Source organism: Corvus cornix, chromosome Z, assembly GCF_000738735.6.
Source record: "Corvus cornix cornix isolate S_Up_H32 chromosome Z, ASM73873v5, whole genome shotgun sequence".
Classification (NCBI taxonomy): Eukaryota; Metazoa; Chordata; class Aves; order Passeriformes; family Corvidae; genus Corvus; species Corvus cornix.
This window is the reverse complement of record NC_046357.1, coordinates 66,935,676-66,961,779: the sequence shown is the minus strand read 5'-3', so window position 1 is coordinate 66,961,779 and position 26,104 is coordinate 66,935,676. Positions and strand designations below refer to the sequence as shown.

Genomic DNA, 26,104 nt, shown 5'->3' with positions numbered 1-26,104 from the left:
CATTAAAACTCAAATCTCATGTTTGGTGGATTCTAAAGGATATTTTAGTCCCTTGCACAGGGGTCATACAATCCTAATCCCTGTACACAGATTTACTGTTTCTGTGTTTGTTATTCTGTCATGAGAGGACATCAAGGAGTCACAGAATCACAGACTGGCCAAAGCTGGCTGATCTGGAAGGATATGGCAGATGGGACAACCAATTGTGAGGACAAAATGTTTGCTACATGATACAGAGTAGTAAAAGGTGTTGTCTAGACAGAGTTTTGACCAAAACCTACCAAAAACTATCAAATTTCTAAATTACATATACTAAAGCCAAGAGCAAAATACCCCAGAAGTGACGAGCCTGTTGAATTACACTTCCTTCAGAGTTTTTGTGAAGAGTAACAGTGTTCCAAAGTTTTGAAAACAAACTGCAGTTGATGCCTTAGGTTTTAACTTTTATGTTTTTCAAATCCTGTACTGCCTAGTGTGTACCTCTGAAGTTTCTTGTAGCCTGTTAACTTCTGCTCTCTCGTGCTGGCTAGAGATAACAAAGCCTCTCCAGGCCTGCTCTCCAAGGACACTCCAACTGGCCTAGGCCCAAAAAGTATAAACCAAAAGCCTCTAAAGGGGGGGAAAACAGGGGGAAATTACATCATTAACTGAAGCCCTAATTGGAGAATTAACCCTGATAGGCAAATGAACCAAACCTATAAAGGTGTGAAGAACTCGTGACCTGGGGTCCATCTTGGGGTCCATCTTGGCAGTAGCCTCTGGCTCCCAGGGTGTACCTTTGAAGGCCTTTCAAACAAATACCTACCTTTATGCCCTTACTCCTGTCTAGTCTCTGCTTTTAGGTGGCCTCTCAAGGCATCACTGTAATCCTTCATACTTCAGTTTTCATTATATCCCTTTGTACTTACAGACTCATTCCAGACAGAAAGAAAAGGGATTGCTCCCAGCTGCATGGCTGATCTCAGATATAAATGCCCCACAGGGCATTTATAGAATCACAGAATGGTTTGGGTTCAAAAGCGTCTTCAAAGCTCATCTGGTCCAAAATCCTTGCAATGAACAGGGACATCTTCCACCAGACCAGGTTGCTCAGGGCCCTGTCCAATACCAAATGTTTTCTGGCTGGGCCATCTATCAGCTCTCTGGGCAACCTGTGCCAGTGTTCCACCACTCTCCTTGTAAAAAATTTCTTCCGTCTATCTAGGCTGAAGTGTAAAACCATTACTCCCTGTCCTATTGCCCTTAAAAAGGCTGTCCACATTACTCTTATAAGCCCCCTTTAAGTCTTGAAATGTGGAAATAAGGTCTCCTTGGAGCCTTCTCTTGTCCAGGCTGAACAACCCCAGCTGTCTCAGCCTTTCCTTGAAGGAGAGATGTTCCATCACTCTCATCACTTTTGTGGCACTCTTTTGGACCTGCACAGACAGATCCATGTCTTCCCATGCTGGGGACCTCAGAGCTGGGTGTTGATATTGGAAGTAACATAGAAGAGGGTCAGAGATTTGGTATTTTGTAAGCAAGCACACAATATCATCAGTTATCTTGCAGGACTAATCCAGGAGGTGGGTACTTAGCATACATCACACTCCAAACCATTTAGTCCTGCCAATAACTTTGATATCGTGGCTTTTTCCCACACAAAGCACATAATCTTATACTTAAAAACCTACAAAAATATTAACAAGACTCTCATTAGTAAATTGCCTTGTTTGCCCTATCCTGGCTCCTGAGAAAGAAGTGAGAACATAACTAGAATAACAACAAAACCAAATATTATTTTATGTCTGAACCTTCCTTTGTTTCAGTGTTGACCATAGCTCTAATTGGAATGTTGGATACAGACAGTTTTGTTCAAGTTTAGCTTGAAAATCTGCCTGGCATTTTCAACTGAAATTTTTACTCTAGCTCTAAAGACTCAGAATGTGTCTATCTCCTCTTTAATGTGCTCCTTTCTGCACTATACTTCCAGGAAAAGAAAATCTAAGAAAAATAAAAGCTTTTACAGTCAAAGAAGAAGACATACTCTTAAAACTAAACTTGGCCCTGACTTATTTCAAATGTCTGTTTGCTTTTAAAACTGTTCTATTTTTATTAGAAAGAAATGCTACAGGTGCCCATCCCAAGGGCCACTGAACTACTATCACGAATTTATGGAGACAGAAATGATTAATCCTTCTGTGCTGGGTGCACCACAGCATGGTGACAACACTGTAGGGCCTTCCAGAAGCAGCATATAAAGAGATTTTTAAAAGACTTTTGCCCTGAAACCAGAGTGATGGCACTAGTTCTCTGAAGAGAGTAAAAAATCAGTGAGAGAAATGTTAGAGAGTAGTTTAAGCTGTATTTAGTTATCTACCTGCAAGTATTTGTCTTAGCCCAACTTCTCTGACTCCCTGTGTAGTCAATGGATATTCCTCCTCAGTGGACAATCCCAAGCAGTGAGGAGACTGAGGATCCTGTTTAGAGTCATACTCTGGAAAAACAACTCCTATTTTCAGTCCAGAGATACCTCTCTCATTCTGGCTGCTGCTCTCCAGGCAGGTTCCAACACCCCTTCCTTCCAATGGAGCCTGAAGGCGGGAGTCATTCAGTCCCAAAGGACCCATATCCAAGGTAGTCAGGCTCAGCAGAAATCTGGACAACAAACTCTGAAAGGGATTTTTCTGATCATACGCCAACTTCAGGATGCAGTAAGTTGCAACCAGTCCTCAGATCGTGCTCTCCAGTGCCTGTAAGGAAACTGTGTGCACCAGATTGATCTGCCCTTTCCTTAGGCAATGAAATTAGGCAAATGAATCCTTCCCTGTGGTTTTATTTAGACACTAAGTGATACAACTAATACCTTCCAGTCACAATTTATATTCCAATTTCATCATCTCTGGTGAGGAACACAGGAAAGGAGGGAAGAATGGAAGAGAAATTCTGACATTATTTAAACCTATGCAATGATTTGCTTTCCAGATTTATGTCACAGTAAAACTGATAGCAGTGAAAAAGGAGCAGCTGAGGCATTTGGAAAATCTGGTCTTTTCAACTACAAGGGCACTTTCCCTGGGTTTATATTGCTTCATTAGCAGAGTTTAGCTCATTACTCCACCTAGCAGGCTACAGAAAGAAGGATCAGTGTTAATATGGACAGATATAGGTGGCACCCAAGGGGTTAAAATGTTGTGTTTCCAGGTGAGGAAGTAACAAAGCCAATAATCCTAGAAAGAAATAGAGTAGGTAGAACAGTGTTGCATAAAACCCAGTGAGCTGGAGGGTATGAGTTACAGTGCCTCTAAGTCTGGAGGAAATGGTCATTTTCATAGTGCCATTTATGCTTCGTGTTAAATGTATTTAGCTAGAGTTTCTGGCTTATTCCCCCAAGAATATAAATTAGTGTCCCCACGTTGCTGTGAGATGCAGACTGAGAGCACAGCTACAGATGCTTTTCTGGGGCAGTATAATTTTATATCACCATCTATTTCTTTTCTACATCTGATGGTTTATGCTGAGAGCAGATCTCAGCCCTGGTAATGGAAGCACAGCTTCTGCCCTGAACCACTTCCAGTCAAGTTCTGTCAATGGCAGAATCCTGGGTTGATTGTTTAAAATGACTTCTATTTAACTGCTCCCAGAAAGAAAAAAAAGCTCTGGAGCAGTGTCTAATCCATTGAGCTACCTGGTCTTTCATTCTAGCAGAATGCAGGAGAACTCATTTTATCATGATAAATAAGTCCCTAGTAAACTCTAAATGAAAAGAAACAATGAGCTTGTTATTTGACTGTCACTTTTCACGTGTGTCAGATAAATGCAATTTCAAGACACTTTAATCGAAACTAAATTGTTTTATATACATGAATATTTGTCCATTTGAGACTCAGTTTTTACCTGTGTTGAAAAATGTCAGGATCCAAGCAGCTGTAATAGCAAGGGACACACAAAGTATCACAGAATTGATAACAAGAAGACAAAGGGGCCATCTCCAGCTGCTGCTCACCAGCATGGCCCTGCTTGTGCCAACAGAACTGAGATAATTCCTGGAAACTGGCTGTAAGGAATGCAAAACTGTAATCTGGCCCTGTTGGTATGAGAAGGAAGTCTGCTGTTCAGCTGAGGCTGCAAAAGCAGGGAACACAAGCAGAGGTGAAAAAGACTTGGGTTTGTTTCAAAGAGAAAATGGATGTTAGTGCTGGTGAGAAGTTTCCTTGACTCTAATCCCATTTAGTGATTAGCTACCTATAGAGTGGTGAAATGCATCCTTTAGTTGTTTTGGACCTGCTGTGTGTTCACTTTACCTGGTATCTCCTGGATTTTTTATCATAGTGAACAAACATTCCCACTTACCACCCCTAACCTCCCATCTCAGCTGGTCATCCTCCAGGCTGAAAGGATTAATCTACTGTTTCCTTAAACAGAAATTAACACCTGACACCCTTTACCACTATTTGTCATACATTTTCTAGTTTTTCTTTTACCTTTTCCAAGAGGGAAGACTAGAACTGGACACAGTACTCAATATTTAGATGTACAATACAAAACAACCACATTTTCTCATTATGTTCTTATTTCCCCATACCCACTAATTCATTCAGGTCTTTCTTTTCACATGTCTTTGCATTTTACCACTCCATTTAATCTCATCCTAGGTTGGGCTAGTCTTGCACATTTTGCCTACATGGGTCACCAGCACATTGCAAAAACTTTATCTGAGATTCTGCCTGTGAGGCTGTAGCCCTGAAGAGCAGGGAATAAATTCCCAATTCCCGACTTGTCCATTCAGAGATGAACAAACTGCAACCCAGAAACAACAACAACAAAAAAATCAGCTGTGGCAACTGTACAGGCTGGTACAGCCAACTGGAATGAATTTCAAAAAATATTATTTCCCAGTAGCATCTGAGATGTCTTCGGACAAAGACATGATCCAGTTGCCACTGAGAACACTGAGCTTTGGGATTGGCCATCAGTTCCTTCTCCTAACAGAGTGAATGATGGTTTTGTATGAAAAATCAGCAATTTACAGCAGCCAGAACATTCAGCATTTGGTTACAAACAGGGGATGTCAAGTGGAACACTCCAGGAGCAGTGACCTCCCAACCTAACAGGGAGCCCATTCAGAGTTTAGGCCACCTCTGCCTATTGGAAAACAGGCAGGGAGTTGAGCAAGGAGGCACAGGCTAGACCATCTGCCTGCTTAAACTGGTTTAAGCACCTGGAAGTTCACAGTAGTGCTAGGGAGGCTTTGATGTTTCATAGTGACCCCCAGATCCAGAATGAGAGGCTGTGCTGGTACGGAATTAATCTTTCCTCATTAAAAGATATTTTCATGAAGTACTTTTCTACCCACAGGCCACTGATCCCGAGGATTTAAGCAGCTTAAGTGTTCAGCTCTTATATTTCAATGCTTGTCCATTTTGTCTCCTAAGGGAGAACTTGTACCCTTGTTCTTTACCTCCATCCCCACACTAACTGTCTCCCTCTCAGCACACAGATCTTCAGCGAGGGATAAGAAAGGTCTAAAGAAGCTACAAGGAGAGGGGGTCCACAGTGAAGGGACACCAGATCAGGGCATATTCCCCAGTGCCTTTGGGGAAACTGCTATCACTGCTACATTCTCCGGGGCGACAGCAGCAAACCAGAACTTGGTCCCTGTGGAGCTGATGTTGTTCTGAGGCAGCCACTCTGACAGTCTTGCTCAGGGTAGCACATGGAGTGGGTTTGCAGGAAATGCACGGGGGTCCTTATTCGTACTAGCAGCATTTTCACAACAAAGCCTCAGGTGTTCCAAGTGTGCCCTGTTCCCTTCAGCTCCTCATTTGTCTCTCCTCACAACTCACTGCTTAACTCTGGAGTATGGTCCTGGCCCAAATCAAATCAATTCACAGCTGTTTCAGGGAAGGGAAGACATTGAATTGTACTGTTCAGTTGACATCTGTTCTGATTCTCAAGCAAAACCACAAACCACCTCTCCAAAATCCTCTTCTGTGGAAAGCTACACCACAGCCACAGAAAGAGGACAACAATTTCCCCCAGCAAACTAATCTGAAGCTGATGCAGACAAGAAGCTCTATAAAAAGCTTTTATGTTGGCTGGAGTCCTTATTTCTCAAGACAATTTCCAAGAGCAGGCAAGAGACCTCCTGTCACTGAACAGGTGATCTGTTGTAAAGACACGTTTCTCACGAGCTCAACCCTTATTTCAAGTATTATCAAGAGCAGGGTGAGTAGTGCTCTCACTTCCACTCCTGTGTCTGACTCTTGTTTCAAGAAACAGTGAGCCAGATCTCTGAGGTGGCCCTTCACACGTAACAGGCTCCACAGAAGAAGATTGCAAGGGAGAACTGAGAAGCAGACATAACTGGGATGCTGTTGTTTGTTTTAAATAGAGGAGGTGAACCAACTACAGAAAGCAGAATATAAACAAGTTCAGATATAACCTTCCTCTCAGCATTGCGTTCTCCCAGCTCAGTTCCCTCTCATAGCTAGAGAACTGTGTGATTTGGATTCTCAAACAGTGAAAAAACATGACATTTTCTGAAGAACCACCTCCTCCTTTCCTTTTTTTTTTTTTTTAATTTTTTTTTTCCCTCTAGAGAATAGCTGGATCACTGAATGCTACACAAGTGTTTGTGTTGGCAAACCTGCTGGGATGATGTGGGGAAAAGAATGATGTGGAGATAGGGGCAGAAGGAAAGCTAAAAACATCCAACTTTCAGAGGAAAAAAGAACCCATCCAACTCTAAGCACCTAGCAAAAACATAAATCACCTTTCCAAAATCCTCTTATGTGGAACTTACTTGAAATGGGATTGTTAAACCATGGAACGAAAGCAGTTTTACTTTCTCAGACAATTTTTTATATTCATGTCATGCACTCCTGAGTACAACTAAGCTCAGCATCTAATTGCTCTCAGCTTGACAGATGCAAATGCAAGGTGAACTTTGGATAAAAAAATAGTTAAAAATTAGTTTCTACATTAATATCACATTTCTACTAGCACTATATTAATTTCTGCAGCTTTGCGTAGAAGGAACTGAAAGACCAGCAACATCTTTCTCCTCTGAAATGTTTGTCCTTCCTATCCACAAGCTGTAAAGAAGATGTGCTGCTTGTACCAAATCTTCAACCATTATACAACAAGAAGGTACTTTGCCAAGAAATGTAATCCCAGAAAAGATTATTTATTAAACATAACTTTTCTTACAGTGGCAGCAAAGTAGAACCAGGATGGATTGAAGTAGCAGTTAGACTAATGGAAAAGATTCTATAATGTGGTGTTTGCAGTTTGTTAGCAAAAAACTTCAATCTTTTATTTCTGCTGAAGCAAGAGGGCATCCCACACTGTCTGGAACATATTTGACCTCTGCTATCAGAGAACAAAAATTGACAAAAGCACCTGCACACCTGTCTTTAAGAAAGGGTATACTTCTACTTCAGCCTGAAGTCCACCAGTGAATGCAATGGATGAGACGAAGCTTTATCACTTTCTAATCTTAAATGTGAAGTGCTAGTGAAGGATTAATTGATATTTTAAATGTGGTTAGGATACTAATAACTATTAGGGTTGTTTTCCATATCATCTTCAAAAGGAGTTCAAAGAAGTGATAACTCAAACTTACAAGCTATCTGCAAGTCTACTGACCTTTAGGAAAATATATTATTACTGAAGTCTCAAATTAGTTTCTTATTAAAGTACTTTATGCAGCTTGGCCTAAATTCAAAACTTTTTAACAGAAAGATATTCAGTGGGAGGTATTTTAAAAGCTTAATCAGATTTATTTGGATGGGAATTGGATCTATGTATCTTTTGGGCAGCTTTGAAAGTCTCAGCCTATTTACTTGGGACCACTAGGAGATAGGCAATTTTTTAATTACTATGTGAAATAAGGTCCTTTTAAATCAGCTATTTTTAAAAAAAGGATTAAAAAATCATTTTACTTTGCTAGACTGCACATAGCTGCACATTAAGAGACAGCTGCTTGTGAGTGAGAAAGTGCAGTGAGTGCACTACTAAAGCCACATTTCAGATGGTTAAATTGTATCTTTGGAGATACAAATTAATGTTTTTATCCTTTTAAAAACATGATATTGTATAAGAAGTGAATTGCTGAAATGAACCTAATTTAATAATATTTTATAAAATTCCTTTTAAGCAAATGGAAGTCCTTATCTGGGTGGAATAGTAGTATTTTTTATCAGTCCTTTCAGCAAAGATGAGACCTTTTATATGCATTTATCATATTATTTATTTGTATTTCTCTCCATAGTTGAATGGAGCAGTTTTCCTCTCTGCTTTAGCATTACTGTGTTAAAAAACCCTACATTTCCTCTCCCAAAAGAAATTGCATAATTCTTTTTCTTTTTTCATTTTTTTCTTGAATTGATACACACATATCTTTTAAAAGACTATTTCAAAGGGAAGACAAGAAGTGCAATCTGTGTAGAGAGTTCAAGGTAGTGAGGGAAGTACTATGGAGTTTTATTGAGCTGAGAACCAAAAGTACACATAATTTTCCAAAAACTGTGTAATTTTGGTATGTTTTAATGATTCTGGATCCTGCACTGATCATAAATTTAAGTGGCTTGTACTGGGAGCCCGACTCACACGTTCAAAAGAAAAACAAGTCTTTCTACTCTTATAGAAATGAAATTATTGCAGTTTTGCTGCCAAAGTCCTTAATTGTTCACTCCTGAAAAATGGGCTTCCCCCTATTCTTCTTTACCACAGCGGAACCCATGTGTTTCCCATATTCAGATTTCCTTGTGGAAATATTTTCTTCTATGGTATGCCGTGGCCAAGATAATGAAACAAAAACATCTTTGAACCATTCAGAGTGCTACAGGTTGGAAATGTGGTGTAAAATATGAATAATAACTTTCCTCTGAGTTTTTTTTTTTATTTTCTGGTCAGTCCTGTTTGAAGTGAAATTCAGTGAGACAAAAACTGAGCTGCTTTTTTGTAACAGGCTTTTGGAAAGCTTATTGTAGAAGATGCACAAACCCCATCTAATAACTCTGTGCATTTGACAGCTTCTGAGTACAATACATGGTAATCCTGGTGTAATTCCAACATGAAAATTTGTAATCATTTTTCCCCAAAATCTTCCAATTGCCTTTTCTTGAAAAGATGATGTAAAGTCAGTTCCTTTGGTCTCAGGACATCTGAAGCTAATTCCTGGCAGATCAGAGCATGGAAAATGTTATTTTTCAACCCCGGGGACTGAAATAAAGAGTGTCTTGGGACCACACATAAATGGCACTGCTGAGTGGATGTGGTGCGTGGGATGGGCTCATAAATACACACCTTTAGATTGAAGCCCTTTCTCTCAGGACTACCAGGGAATTAAGGACAATTTCATGTTGAAAAGAGTTAGCCTTGACAGAAATGGCAATGAACACCATGCTCCCATCTACTGGATATCCATATTAGGCCATTTTCTAGGCACTGTTGCCAAGACCATTGTGTAACCTCTGTCACAAGAGAGCTCCCAAATCCGGCTGGGCAGCTTGATCTAGCACTGAGATTAGGGCAGCTCCAAAAAGGAGGTAGGATGAGATCATTTCCAGAGGTCTCTTAAAATCTTTTTTTTGAAGTATTTTGAAGTATTTTTGAAGTGGTTCTGTTTTTACCAGGGAAATATTTCTCTAGTGTGAGCAGCTACATATTTACTTTAGGAGTCTCTGGGTAGGGAAAGAGAGAGCAGGAGGGGGAACAGTTTATTGGAATGTATTTTCCTTTATTCATCATTCTCTGACTAATACTCTGTCTCAGTCTGCCTTTGCTGTTACCATAGAGCTGATTTCAAAACAACAAAGAAAATAAAATTATGCAGGCCACTTCACTCAATACTTCATAACAAGACACTAGAAGTAATGCAATTAGTAACCCTAATCTACACCAGAGAAGAGTTGCTCATTGCCTAATCCTGAGGAAAATATTCAGAGCTAAAAGGGTCAGTGTCTTCCATGCTACAGTTGCATAGTTACTGGATAAAAAGAGTTAAATTTCACTTTTTTTCCTCTGATGTTGGACTTCCCCAAGGTAGATCTGAGATGATTGACTATAAATTACTGTAAAAGGATGATTCCTTGTACATGTGATACCCATGAAGCATATTGCCTGTAAGATAAACTAAGCAGGAACAGACAATAAAGGAAAATTTATGGGGACAAGGGAGGACAATGTTAGGGAAACCCTGGAGTCCAGGCTTTTACCTCTTTATACTAACAGATAATCTGTTTGTTTGAGTTATGGAACTGATCTGAGATAGGAATTGTATAATTGAGGAGCCTGACTCAAGACATGTGCTTGGCAAATTCCATATGAGGTCTTGCTTCTCCAGAATAACGATACTGGGATTTCCACAAGCAATCTTAGTTATTACAGCCAAGAATATTTCTTCCTGCTCTTTGGGAAATTTCAGATATTTGTTCCTTCTGAGTATAACAGTGTCTGGATTTTGGAGACTATTAGTTCTTGCAAAAAATACGATGTGAAATGTTTTGTCTCCAAGTCTTTGGCAGTCTGAAAAGCTCATTATCCTGAAAGTGGTTTGTAATGGGTGGAGAACTTGGATGCTGTGCTGGTCTCAATGCTAATTGAATGGCTGTATTATAAAAACATGTCTTATTCTTTGTTCCATTCAGATGAGAGTCTCTTAAGACAATAAAGAGTGCTGTCTTACTATCTTTTAATGTTTCTAATGTTGCAGGCTCTCAAAAAAATATATTGTTTTGCACTTCACTCTGAGGTGATATCTGCCATCAGCCTGGTGTGTATTCTGCCTGCAACTTCCCCCATGGAGTATGCAGTTCTTTTCTGCACATGTACAACCCTTAGCTTTTTGTTAAATTTTTAATAAATAAAAAGAAAGGAAAAAAACCCTCAGTAATAATATTTATACTCATATATTTATACAAAATATATAAAGGCATATAAATACATAAAATATAGAAATAAATACAGGTTTAGGTCTACTTTTAAAATGGTGGTCAGCACCTGTTAGGCAAAGGCTATTTAACAACAGGAAGGAAATACTCGTAGGCAGCAAAACGTAAAAAAACCAGCATCCTGCTTCAACCCTTCAGCTATTTTCAGTTTGCCAGCATTATTTGTGCATCTCCTAATTTTACGTCTTCAGTAGTAGCTGGATTTAAAGCAATAGCATGCAGCATTGCAAACATCTCCCAAAAGCCTTCAGAGGGAAGCAGCCAGAATAGGCTCCTGGCATCAGTGGCACAACTCCATAACCCCATGTGCAAGAAACTCTGACTCTTGTTGAATGGCAACATATGCCCAAGGAGAACAGAAAGGAAGAGTGAAGAGTGGGAGGCCTTTTGTAAAACAGCAGGAGCAATCTGACAGCTGAATTTCCTGCACAGAGCACCTGAGGTACAGCCATGGTGAGGCAGGAGTATTGATTGCAGAACAGCAAAAGGTAATATGTAGAGCCACTCTCCAAAGGTCTGTTACAAATTTGATTTGCTAGAAAATCCAGCTTCTTTTTTTTTTTCTTCCTTCGTCAGTGTAGTGGTTTGGTCCAAAATACTCATTACTTACTTATTTACTTATTTAATTTCTGGGCATAGGGCAGCAATATGGGATACACATCATAAAGCCACCCCAAGACAGTCAGTGCAGCACTTCCACCACTTTAGATATCACCATGATGGGATGGACCTATAAACAAACAAAAAGAATGAAATCCTGCACACATTTCTGGGGCTGCAGTTGTGTGAATGGAGACATAACAGTGGTACTAAGTCTTGAGTAAGCCATGGTCTTCTTTTGGACAGCTGTGTGGATGGTCAATTTTGTTCACAGCTCATTTTCCCTTCTGTGGTTTTTCCACTTTCCCATTACTTCTTAAACTGGTACATCCAGAAGTGTTACTCTGATTTAGCAGGCCTGCAGTGGGAGCAGACTTCTGAAGACAGACCTGACACTCTTGTTTTGTAGATCCAGGCTGTTTCTGGGTGTTACAGAGGACAAAACTTTTATTTTCTCTCTATATTTTACCATACTCTGCATTAATAGTTTGTCTGAATGAACAAATCTGTCATGACATCACTGAGGGAAGGCTAACCTTGCACTCACCTGTTATTTAAGGAGCTTTCAAAATACCTTCAGGGGATGAAGAAGGAGTGAAAAACAAACAAACAAACAAACAAACAAACAACGCTTTAGTTCTTTCTTTGGTTTTCCTTCTTTCATATTTTGAGAATTATAAATGTAATCGACCACACTTAGCAACACTGCTCTCTCAGTAAAACTTGCCTTGAAAATAAAATTCACTACATTTCATTCTCCCACCATATAAATGTATGATGCAAGGAGACACTGGATCTGAACATATGCTCCTCCATGCTCATTACCAGCCAGCTGCCATGGGCTGGCCCCCAGGAAGAGAGCAGAAACAAAAGAGCAAACACGGAATGATCTTTCCTCCAGAAACATTCTCCTGGTTCTGGCACGTAAGGCGTTTCTGAACTGGGTGTTGCATCTCAACTGTTGCATTCACCAATCCATGATGCAAATGCCCTCTGTGAACTTGTCTAAACATCTTCTGAATTAATTTAGCCTTTTTAAATCCCCAATATCCCGTAGCAATGAATTCTACTCTTAAGCTGAAGTGCGTGGAAAGATATTCCATGCATCTTTTTAGTACCATACAGTAGTGGCAGCTCAGGAAAACGGCAGCCTGTCCTGATCTTGTTAGAAATAGGGTGAATATTAAAAAGACCTCACATGTAGTTATTGGTAAAATACCCAGGTTCTTACTTCTTTTCAGTGAACTTTTCAGCACATCTTCAATAGTGAAGGAAATGTTCAGTCATGGGGTAAACAATATCTAGAATAAAAACTGTACACTTAATTCATATGTAAGTTTCCTCTTTCTCTGTTTTTTTAACTTTGATTACCAGTTATTGTAGCATGAATTTACTCATACATATTTTCGCTCTGATGAGTTCTATGATACAAATGATAATGATATATCACTTTCAAACCAGAAAGAAGATTATATTTCTACAAAGAAAAAAAATTGTCTTCTATACCTCACAGACTCTGTATTTTAGGCTTATATCTTCATCCAGAATGTTTCATTAAGAACAAAATCTTTTTAAAAGTTATGCAAGAAATCAATATTAAAAAGAAAATGTATGGTTTTATTATGGACACTTTATAAGAATGGGTTTACTTCTGTTGATGAAACTTTTTGTGCACATTGTAGTAAATATTTGCAAAACTTTTTATGCATCTTGTAGTGAATACCACTTATACTGGGAAATCCAAGCATGTTAACTTCAACCAGATTGCCTTTAGACTTTGACTTTAGAAATGTTCTGCATCTACTTCCAACTCCAGAGTCTGCACTTATGAAAACTTGTCCATTTTTCCAGCTGTATGAGAAAAGAGGTATCTTATTTGTCTCTTTACCTTCCTATTAAACCTCTGCAGGCACTCAAAAAAGTGAAAGCAGAAAGTCTTTGGTTTTACAGCTGTTAAGTATCAACAGTGGTTTTGCTACTGCTAAGCAGTGCTTGCACAGAGCCAAGGCCTTTTCTGCTCCTCATGCTGAGGAGACCCAGCCAGGACAGGTGACCCCAGATGACCCCAGGGATGTTCCAGACCAGGTGACATCATGCTCAGTGTACAAAGTGAGGGGAAAAAGGAGGAAGGGGTTGTCTCCCCAGTCCTGCTGGTGGGGGAGTGAGTGAGCAGCTGTGAGGGGGTGGGCTGTTAGCTGGGGTTAAACCACAACAGGTGTTAAAAAAGAAAGGGAAGGTACTTTGAAAACATCAAGTTTCTGCGTTTAGACCTTACCAGTGTGGTCACTGCAGAATAGCATTACATGTGGAGGATTGGTCACTGCTGTTTTTCAGGTCTTAGCCTGAGCAAAGAAAGAGTTGGAAATACTTAGTCTAAGCATCCTTTCAGGTTAACTCTTGGTATCAGATACTGTCCCAAGTGCCCCAGTTCCTCTCTCTGCCCTGCCTTGGGCTAAGAAATCTAGCTAGGAACTTTTTATGAATGTAGGAATGTCGGGTTATTGTTACCTAAACCAGGTGCCATATGACTTGTCTTTGCCTGTGCCCTCACTAGTCTGTCTAAGAACCATGCATGAGGATTCAATGAAACAGCATCACTTACCCACCTATTTAAAAAGTCCTGCAAATAGCTACATTTGGGGTTGATGGGAATGGTTACTGCTATGGCCTATTAGGTAGATTGCAATTCAGGTCCCTTTCTTAAAAAATGGTGATGAGGTTACCAAAAGCACATTTGGCTTCTTGTCGAAACTCTCCAGGTGTACTCAGGGTAGAAATAAATAAGATATAGTGAAGTAAGGCTCAGAAAGAGTATGTCAGCTTTTTTATTTTTCCTGAATCTATACCATAAGAATAGGAAACAAAAGCATACAGCAATTGTTTATGGAAAGTAGACACTGCTTATAGAACAGGTTTGTCTTGTCAGACCAGTCCTCTGAATCAGTCCTTAACTTGACAGTCTAACCCAAAATCCCAAAATCATCAGTAGAAGTTCCTGTGGAAGTAGCATTTCACCCAGAAATTCAGAAGCTGCTAAACAGACTGAGATTTATCACAGACAAAAGGAACATCTGCACCCTGCAGTGCTGCAGCCCAGTTCAACAACTTAGAAACAGAGTCTCTCTTTCCTTATTTCCCTGCTCCTTGCTCAGAACCGTTTGCTCGTCCTCAGAGAAGACTTGTCTGCACTTGGTCCTCACAGGTCACTGCTTTCCTAAATAAAAAGCAGTCATGACCCTTCATACTCAGTTATGCTTGGCTGCAGAGATGATGCAATTTGGTAATAAAATAATATTGGAATTTCTAGATCTCTGAGTTCTTGTGCTCAAAAAGTCATGGGATTTTGCGTCACAACATTTGCAGTGATTAACCACAAATGCTCTTGCCCAGCTGAAGGAAATAAAGAGGATTGGTGTGCATTAATCAATAGATAAACAACTTCAGAGTTAAATTTCAGTCTGTTTAACCACTCTAAACCAGCTATATTATAGAACAATGTATGGGTTTCCCTCCTCTTAATTAAAGGAATCCATCAGACTGCAAAGTCTGGATTCTTCTCAATTAGGGAGCTGGGTTGTCTTCAGCAGCCATCTCTTTCCAAGCCTTTTGCTTAGATAAACAACAAGGTCACGGCACAAGGGGCTCATATTAATTATGAAAAACCAAACTTGTAAAAATGAATGCAGGGTGTAATGGGATTGTTCAGGTTATGTGGTGCAATAAAATAAAATGTTGAAAAGATGAAAAGAGAGATTTGACTATAATTGCAGATGTACCTGCACAAACCTGCTGGGATCAAGGAGGTTTTCTCTAAATCATTTCATGTGTCAAATAAAAAGTGCCTCAAGAACAGGCTGATGACTAGTTTTTAGCTACTTACTTGATCCTTGCTTAAAAATTGTATCATGCCTACAAAACAAAAATCTGATAGCTGGCTGTCAATAGTAAACTAATTTTTAAACTAGAACTGAGTTGTGCCTAAATTTTTATGAACAAATATTTCTTGCTATTGTACTACCGTCAGTGAATTTCTGAGCACCATGGAATGAAAGCCCTTTAAATCTTCAAAGTAATTTAAGACTTTTTTGTGTCTTCATTATCTATCCTGTACACTGCACTAGATCTCCTACAGCGGTTGATTGACCTCAGCAAATTGTGTAAACACAACTGCATTACTGCTCAATTAGCAGAAGAACTATTAAAACTCTTGGGTTTCGGGTTTTTGTTGGGTCTTTTCTTGGTTTGTTTTTTGCTTTGTTAATGATGAGCAAAGTGTTTGTAAAGCCCTGAGTTTAAATCAAGAAATAATGAACAGCTCATTTTAGGGAAGTACTCTGGAGGGTTTCTTTTAAATTCTTTTTAAATTAAACCAAATTTCAGCTTCACCCTTTCGACTACTCAAATTATTTTCACTTTAAATATGTTCCATTAGAATTTTGTTTCCATTTATCTAATGTTTCCGTTAGAAATTCCACGAAATTTCAATTCATGATTGCCATCAACATGAAGCTGCACTGAAGATCCTGGCTAAATACAGATAATTGCAGTCAGCCAGTGGCTGGCTCCAGTGAAAACAGGAGTATCTACGTCAGCTATGGAGTCTCTTCTCCCTCATTCAGAGCATGGTAGAAAATGGGTTTCACTGAAAGACAAATGGCATCAGCCAAAAATTAAAAATACCCCTTGACTTACCCAGCTTTGAAAACCGTATTGTTAGGCCACAGAACTTTTTTAAATTTAGGTTGTTAGCTTGATAAAGATTGATTCACCTAGATTAAGGATTCTGCAAATTCTGCATTTGTTGCAACCCTCTGAGAGACCAGAAAAAAAAATATTTGAAAACTTGAATCTGTTATCACATCAGGAGTCCTGATGAGGTGTAGGCAAAGTGAATAATCATGACTGCCTGTAACATAGCCCAGACACAAATTCTGATCAGATTGGCTGGAAAATAATTTAACACACAGATGGATAAACAAATGTATTTCATGTAGTTCAAGGTGAAAAAAAGTAATCCACTCTTCATTTCCTGATATCTGTCTGAACTCCTCATATCTAATTTAGTATTGTCTGCTCTGCTACATTTCTGTTCAGATCTGAGGATATGCCATATGTTTCATCCACTGTTCTCATTACACTTACAAAGCTTGGATGCCTTTTACTGAGAGGTGCACAGGCTTTTTTTTTCCCCCTTATTTTTTTTCTTTAGGCACCACAGAACAGCCACTCTCAGAAAAACAAAACTGTTGGGAAATATGGCTTACAAGAGCCAGTGGAGCACACAGAAAAAAGCTGACGAAGAACGTCGTTTCATTAAATATTCAAAAATCATTTTTATCTCCTCTCTTTTCTTCTCTGTCTTCTTCTCTCTCCTCCTACTTTTTCCCTTTCCTTTCATGAGACCTGCTGACTGCAACTATGGTTTCTGAGGGGAAGCAAAATATATAAAATTATGGTTCTTCTCCAAAAAGGAGGACATAAAATATTTTACTGAAACTGAACCTTTTTGCTGGAAAGGCAAGCCTCTGATTTATGTCCCAATGACAGCTCAGCCAGCACCTCCTAGAGCACATCAGCCCCCAGATGTAGGGCCTGGAGGGTGCCTTTATTGCCTGGGCAGCTCTGACTGGGCTGCAGATCCCTTGGCAGCAGTTGTAGCACTGGGTTGTGAGAAGAGAAAGGGTTTCCCTGCTCTAGAGCACCTCTTGAGCTCTTCTGAACACAGACCTGAGGGTTTTGTTTGTTTCATTACTAAAAATACTGTCTTTATCTGGGCTGGGAGCTGAAATGGAAGACTGAAAATGGTCTATGCAAAATCTTTTTTTCCTTATGTCTGTTTTCATAGGATTAGAGTTTAAAACACATTTCTCCTCTTGGATGTGCAGTCTCATTTTCTCTTGTTTCAGAGCTGTTGTATACACACACTGACAGCAAGAAGCACATGTTTATTAAACTTGATTTTGAAATCTTCGTTTTTCTTCCACAAGTCTCTTAAGTGACATATCCCCTGTCACTTAAATATATTTTCTTTCCGTTTGAAAAGGGTTATTCCTCCCCTTTTGGAATCTTAAACCATAGTCTGCAAAGTAAAGAGAACTTTTCATGGCCAAAATATTCGAGGTGTTTATTGTTCTACTAAAGGGCACTTCCACAGAAACGAGGGGCTGGGACTTATGTCCATTTCCTACATAACTCACAAAGTCTGGCTGGCTGCAGTACAGTCTTGGACGATGTGCTTCATCCTAAATTGTGTCTGTGCACTCTGCTGACTGTGCTGGGACACCAGGCACGAGGCAGCCAAGCCTCCCACCTTACAATTGCGTAAATACTTACCCCGATCCTCAAAACCTCGCACACTTGACAGTGCCCATCCTTTGCTACAAGCAAAGGCTTTCCTGATGCCCTTTCCCAGACCGTCCAGTGAGGTTTTGAGACAGCCACAATGTGAAAACAGTGGTTTTACTTCCCAGGACTCAAAAAATAAAGTGATGCACTCCCACTCCTCTGCCCCAGAGACACATTTGGCTGTGTGGGTGAGGTGATATCCCAGCTGTGTCCCAAAAGTACACTCAGCCTCAGCATCTCAACTCATGTAAGAACACCCACAGCTAAAGCTCTGTGTGCTTTGCTCTGCATCTTTAACCGAGTTACCAGCATAATGCTTTAATCACTAATTACAGCCTACCATGCTTGCCGTGCTTTATAACATTCTATATTATCTATATAGCTGACTTGTTAGAAAGTCAGCTAAAGGCAAGGAAGCATCCCAAGTTAATCTGGTCCTTCAGAAAACCTCTTTCAGTGGAGAGGCTCAGAGGCTGCTGCTAACTCCAGTTAATCACGTCTGTTTACTTCAGTTTCTAATTTTTAATCTGCTCCTTTCAGCAAAACAGCCTCCAAAGTTTCATGTGGTTCCTTGTTGATTTAAATGAATACTTAATTAAAGTTAAATTAATACTTAATTTAAGAGGCATGCTGGCCTTGTTAATGGGATCACTCCAGGTACATAGCTAATTTAGGAAATGAAGATGACTTTTATGCTGTTGGGCGTCTCAGTGGTAGAATTGAATTTTCTCAGGACTGAACAAAACACACCCCTTATTTTGTTTAGCTACCTAGACATATTGTTTATTTGTGTATGAATATATGCATATTATATATATTCATATTTAAGGTATATATATAAACATATGTATATAATGTGATATATCATATAATATCATATCAGTTTGTCCATATTTATTCCCACAAGTTTCTGCTGGATCAGACATTGCAGAACACTTTCAGCAGGATGGGGAAGAATTTGTGTGTGTATGGGTGCCAGCAATGAATGATGGATAGTTTGGGGTAAAAACTGTCGCTCAGAGGAGTTAAGAGAATTAAACCCTTCAGTCCATGTGAAATCCTTGGCACAGTTTGGAACTATTCCGAATGTACAGCTACAGATAGAAATTTTGTGTGGGAGAAAGGAAAGAAAAAAAGGGAAAAAACCCTGAAAAATATTTCTCCATGTGAATCACAAACAGGAGAAAATGGGAAAGCAATTACTCTCTCCAGTTACCTAATCCACTAAAAAAAAAAAGTGCTATCTTTTAATAATAACTACATTTCTTGAAATGCAATATTGCATTGCATAGTGCTTATTGACTTTATTTTTTCATTGGGAACCATATTATTTCTTTAAAAAAAAAGGACAAGAATATTTACCCCAGTAATTTATTTCATTATAGTGGTTTAGCAATGACACCATCATGATAAATTCAGTATAAATATACTGAGCAAAAATGCACCTGTGCTTTCACATTACTCTTTCCAGGAGTTCAGACAAGCTAACAGGGCAGTTGTAACATTCATAATCATCACCTATGTTAAATTATTTCAGGAAGAAATTTTAGTCCTGTATTTTTAAAACCTATTCCCAAAGTAAAGTGTGACAATGTAATTTCGAAATTAGAGTAATTAAGACCCTTATAGGCCAACATGCTGATGTCGATTTTGTAGCTGCTCAATTTTCATTTTTCCTAGTGACACATTTCCTCTAATTTTAAAGATGCTTCAAGGCTTTTGAACACCTTTTAGTAGTCATAATCTAATATTCTCATGACATTCGTCTTTCATTCATTTATCTTTGCAGCAGAGTTGGACAATACCTGTACCTACTTTTATATTTATGTGCTTTGTGACACATTAAAATAATTCAGATTGATTCAAGGTCATTTTGACTAAAGCTGTCAAGATCAGAATGGCTCTTGTTTGCCTCTGATGCTTTGATATGGAGACAATATTAGATTCTATATTCTTTGATAAAAAGGTTCTGTAGCATGGACAAAATTCTGTTCAATCCAAACATCAACTTATGTTTCCATTTTCTTCCCTGAAAATGTATTTCTTAAGCTGTAAATGACCAAGTTGTAATTTTATTGCTTGAATAACTTGCTGCAAGTATCACAACTTTTTGAGTATTGTGTGACTTTTAGAAATGCATGACACTGGTGTGCTGTAGCAGTTGTTATTTCTATACATGTGTTTATGTATTTTGCCTACCCAGAGAGGGGGGATAATGAATCTTCAATTGATTTTAATTTTCCTTCCCAGCCTTTCAGTGGGAAGGGGGTTGCAGAGGTGGGAATAAAGACCCAACAGACCAATTTTCCTTGTTGGCATGATCTTTACACACACTCTGAAGCCACATTACCTTGCATTGCTGCAGGGCTAGAAAGGAAGAGCAGTCAAATTGATTTGATTGACTCAAGAGAAAACAAACTGGCATTTTACCCCACAAATGGCTGTTTCTTTTGCTTGCTTCTTTCTCTTGAGAGATTATGAGCTGGAATAATTTCTGGTTTTATCTAGTTTTCCAGTTTCACAGATGCAGCACGTTTTCCAGTACCACATTGCCTCATTTCTCTCATTTGGAAATTGCATTTACATCAAATACTGGTCATCACAGTGGGCTTTAAGTCACTCACTCTTCAGCCTCCCCTGCACTGTCTGATGGCAGAAATTCTCCACTATCAGTGCTTTCAAACACTGCACTGACAGTCTGTCAGAACACTGCAAAGCTTTAAAGACAAGGGTTACAACATCCTCTCCAACTAAGAACAAAGGAATCACTTTGCTAGAAAACCTGATCCACACAATATTTATCTTGTATTTCAGCTAAAGGCTTCATTCTTGCTTTTCACTTTGAGACCAGGGAGGAAAAAGCACAAAAATATGTATGTTCAACAAAGAGATGAGGCCAGTGAGACAAAATAGGTGAGAAAAGATAGCAGAGAAAGGAGCAGAAGCAAATTAAAGAATCTGTTGCAGCCAGCTACATAGGGACACCAAGGAACGTATTTGCTCTGTCGTTGGTACAGCACATGTTCATCTATCAGCCTCTATTTTAGGATGCTCTTGGTTCAGTGTAGAACTATTTTTCTTTCCTTTATTTCTTTCTTCAATTCAGAGAAAATTTAGCTCTAATGCCCAGAGGCATTGGGTATGATATGCACTGTACACAGCACAGAGAAAATCACTGCCTGAAATAAATTTAGAGTCTGAATAGCATTTTAAAGAGAACAGGTTCTATGTGAAATGCTGTCCACATCACAGAGAGAAGATTTATGTAGAAGTGTCAGAAGACATCCATTTTTTAAGAATTGGAAAGGGTATAGATGTAAGGGGAAGAGTACTGTGGACTTGACCAAGTTCACAAATTACTACAAAAGATTAGACAGATTTCTAACCCCTGAATTGAGTAATTCCTAGCCATCTCTGAATCATGTTCATCCAAACCAGTTTGGTGCCTGAGGCTTCACACTGCTGGTTTAAGGCTCGACAAAATTCATCGGCAGATCTGAGAGCTATTAGCAGCTCCCAGTTTAATCACTACCTTTCATCCTGACTTGTAAAAAAACAGCTGAAGTGACTACAGTTAAAAAAAAAAAAAAAAGCAAAAAAAAAAAAGCCTCCAAAGCAAAAACGACTACAAACCACAGAAAAAAACAAAGTCACATCCAACAGTAACATGGGCTAATAACTGCAAATATCAAATGCTGCAGTGACACAAGAGGTGAAACACCAATTTTCACCCTGCAGGTACAAGGCTAGTCTCACTTTTAACACTTCTCATTTCTTCCCTGTTTAAATTTCCTTCCTCTACCACGTTACTCAGTGTCAATATCAATGTGCTAATATATTTTCAGTAGCAGCATATCGCTTTCTCTACATAAACCATTAACAGAAATCTATCAATCTTCCAAAAAAAAAAGTTCCAAATTTTGTTCTGGTGGAAGAGGGAGAAAAGGTTGTGTACTCCCCAGCAGGTTTCTCTCTTCCTGCTTGTACCACATCTCAGAAAATGGTGAGACAATTCACTAAGTCTCTAAATTGAACTGCTCAGGACTTTTGAAAAATACATGTCATAGAATCATAGAACATTTTGAGTTGGAAGGGACCTAGTCCAGCCCTCCTGCAATGAGCAGGGAATACAATTTAGAAGCGCCTCTTTCTCCTCCCTCCATTTAAAGACAGCATCCTTTTGTGACAAAGGCACCGCAAGACAATTGTAATTAGCCACATTAATTTTATTAAGGGCTTTTCCTCACAGAGACATTCTTTTGAACAGACACGCGGAAATGATCAAACACGATGCGCGTGCACACAACAGCTTCCCACCCCGTAATAATGCTCTGGTAGTCTTCAGACTTTCATGCACTCTAAGTTCTTCAGAAATTCGGTTCATCCATCCCAAGGCATTTTTTGTCTCTGTATTTCAAACTAGTACCAATAAAACATTGATACTCTGAATTTTAAAAAAAAATTGTTTGACGATCTTACTACAATACAGAATATTTGATTACATTATATTATTGTTTTTTGTTGGCATTATCACTGCACCTCCATAACCATTTACTCACATATTTCTCAGCCTCCTGTGATATATCAGCTATCCTTTATAGCAACTATGGCATAGCCTAATAAAAATCATTCTTATGCCCAGGCCCTACACTGGACTGATCCAGGGACGTATTCCCAAGCAAGAACAAGACTCTGCTACATGTTTTAACTCTATAAATCCACTGGAAATACAGACTTGATATTACTCAGATGTTAACTCAGAAATGCAACAAGGACTCCGTAATTAGGAAATGAGTAGAGTTAAACACTTTAAAAGTCTTGTTACTCTAAAAAGAATCTGAAACTAACCCAGAATTACTAATTATAAACACATTGAGATATTAAGTGACTTGAATATCTAGAGAATAATGGAAGAAATTCCTGTTTTAATGCACAGGAACTGCAAGCTTCTGACATTGAATTAGTAGCCCAGAGGTTCTAATTTATTAAATCAAGTCCTAGAAGATATTGATATGTATGTAAATAAATTGCTATCAGAAGTCTGGATTTCTTTTATCATATGGGAAACTTTCAGGATGAAAATGAAAGCTGCCAGAGGAATTTTCTTCTGTGTAATAATCAGCCATTCCACTAGGCTGAAAAAACAATGAAGTGCACAAGTCCTTTTACTGCTTTGTATATTTATTGGGAAAACTGAGTTGTAGTTTTGTAAAGGTTCTATTGCTCTTGCCATATAAATGAAGAACCTAAGGGATAAAAACCCAGCATCTTCAAAAACTACATGGCTTTCTATTAATCTTCACTCCTCTTTCCTGAAGAGCCATCTCATACTTATTCTGTTAGTTATGAAGGTGACAGACAACAAACAAAGGGCTGAGCAGGAACTCATGAGACTGACCTAAGAGGTATCAAAGGCCCAGCAAAGTAATTTCAGAATCCTGAATGACGGATAATTCCTATCCTGGCCCAAAAATGAAAGGTGTTAGAGAGTACAGTCTTGGCAGTTTCAGGATGTATATTTCTTCCTTTTATTTTTTTTTTAGTTCTGAAGTTCATTTCCTATGCAGCAGATCTGAATTTCAGAAGCTGGAATCCACATGAGAAATATCTACAGCAGATATTTAAAGGATCCTTAACAAAATTTGTAAATATCTATATATATATGTGTACACATATATACATATATACATATGCACGTGTATATACACACTCAACCTTAAGCACCAAGTGGATTTATGACTATGCAAGGCTACAAAGTATAACACCTTGAAATCATCATGAAACTGCAGCTTCCAGTTGATTTCTTGAACTGTTCCCAAACACTGGGAAGAAAAAATCCCACTACACTTGCAGAACTCCACAGCTATAGGACACTTCTCAGCCCAGCAGCAGAAATGCAGCAGAACTTTTAAACCCATTTCCTGATATTTTATTAGAAAAGATTAAATATGTTTTATTCTGCTTCTAAAACTCCTAATTTCTTTAAGGTAAAATTTGGGTTTTGTTACCTCATATGTCATCATAGAAATAGGTAGGGCATTTTGCTTTAAAATCCTTGTAGGCAAGATAAAGTCATAGAAGACACTGCAGATCCTAGCTTTTGCTACAGATGTAGGTAAACACCCTTCAATGAGTATTAGCAGGATAATAGCATTGAATAAATGAGAAGACAGTAATAAAATATAGAGGAAAGGCTCTACCTTTGCATGTATACACCTCTATACTATTAAATTTTAGCTTTGCAGAGGAAATTACTCAAGATATGGAGTTAAGCTGTGAAGGAGCCCATGGTCTGTCTCTGAAATGGGTCGAACAAAAGAGATACACTGAGCACAGCTTTGGAAAATCGAGGTAATAATGCAATGTCATTTCAGGTCATCCACTAAAGTGAGGAGGACTAAAGGAAAAATCAAAAGGAGAGACTGATTATCCAGATAGAACAGGCAGGAATGTCTGTTTGTTTGTTCTGTGGCAAACCACCACCAGTTTCCAGTCATTTGAAACCATCTTTTCTCGTCTGGAGTTTCCAAGGGTGACTGAACTCAAAACAAGATTAACTGCACTGATTGAGTCACATGGAACTATCTGACGAAAGATTTGTCCAAGTAGCACATCCATCATAATCTGGAGGTGGAAGGGGAAGGAATGTAATTTGTCACTCTGGCAGAAAAATGAAACTTGGGTGTTTTTATAAGCTGTCTGGGTAAGTTAGTTGTCAATCTCGTGGTAAAGGAAGAGCTTACAGCAACCACTTGGAAAGTGCTAGATGTCCAGGCAGGTTTGGGTGCAGGCACCAGAGTACAGAAATCAGAACACACAAGATGTGGATGAGCCGTACCAGCTCTCAGAAGGAAGTACAGGTCCAACAAATGAACTTGACAGAAGAAGGACTTTGGCTTAGCAGTCAGTACAGAACATACAGAACAACTAAAGGTCCTTCTGCAAAGGCCTGGTGTTAGCAGGCAGATGCAGAAGGAGTAATGTGACAAAAGCACATTCTGATGTATATTTTTAGGCAGTGCTTAGGGATCAAGTATGGAGGAGCTGTCCCAAGACACACCACTGGTCTGAAGAAGATGATCTTTTCCTCTACGAATTGTGATCAAACCCAGCTGTTGTACAGCCAGCCTGGTAATGTGACAAATGCAAAGAAAGGTATTTGGTATGATGTATACCTTACTTTGGTTTGAGCAGCACATCTGGGAGAGACAGTAAAAGAACAGCACTCTGTAAACAGAACTGCTGCTTGAAACAAATCACTGAAAAAGCACCTGCTAGCCTTCCCATCCCAGTGCAAGGGAAAGCACCAGACTTTTTGCATGACAGAGGAGGAATTTTCAGAGCAGACAGAAGAAAACAGTCTGCTAGGAAGGTTTTCACATTTCTCAACTAAAGCAGCTTCTGCAATGCAGGTTTTAATGCGGGCACTCCCAAGGGAAAAATTCTGCTCCAGAAAAGGGTGTCTTGTGAGGATGTTATGCAATAAAGGCTCTTCAGGGGGAAAATATATGAGTGTTTGAGCTCTCTCAGACAGAAAACAGAAGAAAAGACATAGAGGCTCTTCGGAGTTTTCCAAAATATTCTCAGACAATAACTCACACAGCTTCTGCTCGAAACTGGGTCTATATTGAATACTCAGATTTATGAGAAATAGTTATAACATCTGACATCATGACTTAGAAACCTACCCAGGCAGCTAGAGAATATTATTGCAACCATATAGTTTGGCTGTAAAACCTCATAAAAAAAGTAATATCTGAGTACCATGTAAGTACTCTGTTTTTGACTAAAAATAGTTTATGGTCTATATGCTGTCTCTAAGGGAGAGATTTAATGGAATCTCCAGGACCTACATCTAGAATCAGTTTTCACAAATAATACTTTTTTGTACCATGTCTTAGTAATCTGTCCAGTATCCACTAAAAAATATCAATAAAGCTCCTGAGAGGTACAAAGGATCAAAATCAAGCTTTAATATAAGCAATAATGCTTAAGTCCCAATAATAGAGATACCATAGCTATGTAAAAATTCTATAAACCAGATTCTTTGTTAAAAATAGAAAATATCTATCACACAGAGAACCTGCTATCAATGTACATTAGTCCATCTGTGTCAAACTAATAAAAACCCCAGCATGTGAAAATCCACAGTATCAGATGTTGCTCTAAGGAGAACACAGAAGAGTGAACGGCTCTTGTTTAATTTCAAGCGATGGGCACTGATG

At 38.9% G+C, this 26,104-nt stretch overlaps 1 protein-coding gene across 1 annotated transcript in view; it reads left to right on the top strand.

The window, feature by feature from the left end:
* LOC120411478 (3'-5' RNA helicase YTHDC2-like) overlaps window positions 1–26,104 on the top strand; it is a 42,965-nt gene extending 16,861 nt beyond the window's left edge. Inside the window, exon 7 of the mRNA XM_039566684.1 lies at window positions 16,744–26,104. Within this exon, the coding sequence (XP_039422618.1) occupies window positions 16,744–16,963 (220 nt within the window). The 3' untranslated portion in view covers window positions 16,964–26,104. The remainder of the gene's footprint in view (window positions 1–16,743) is intronic.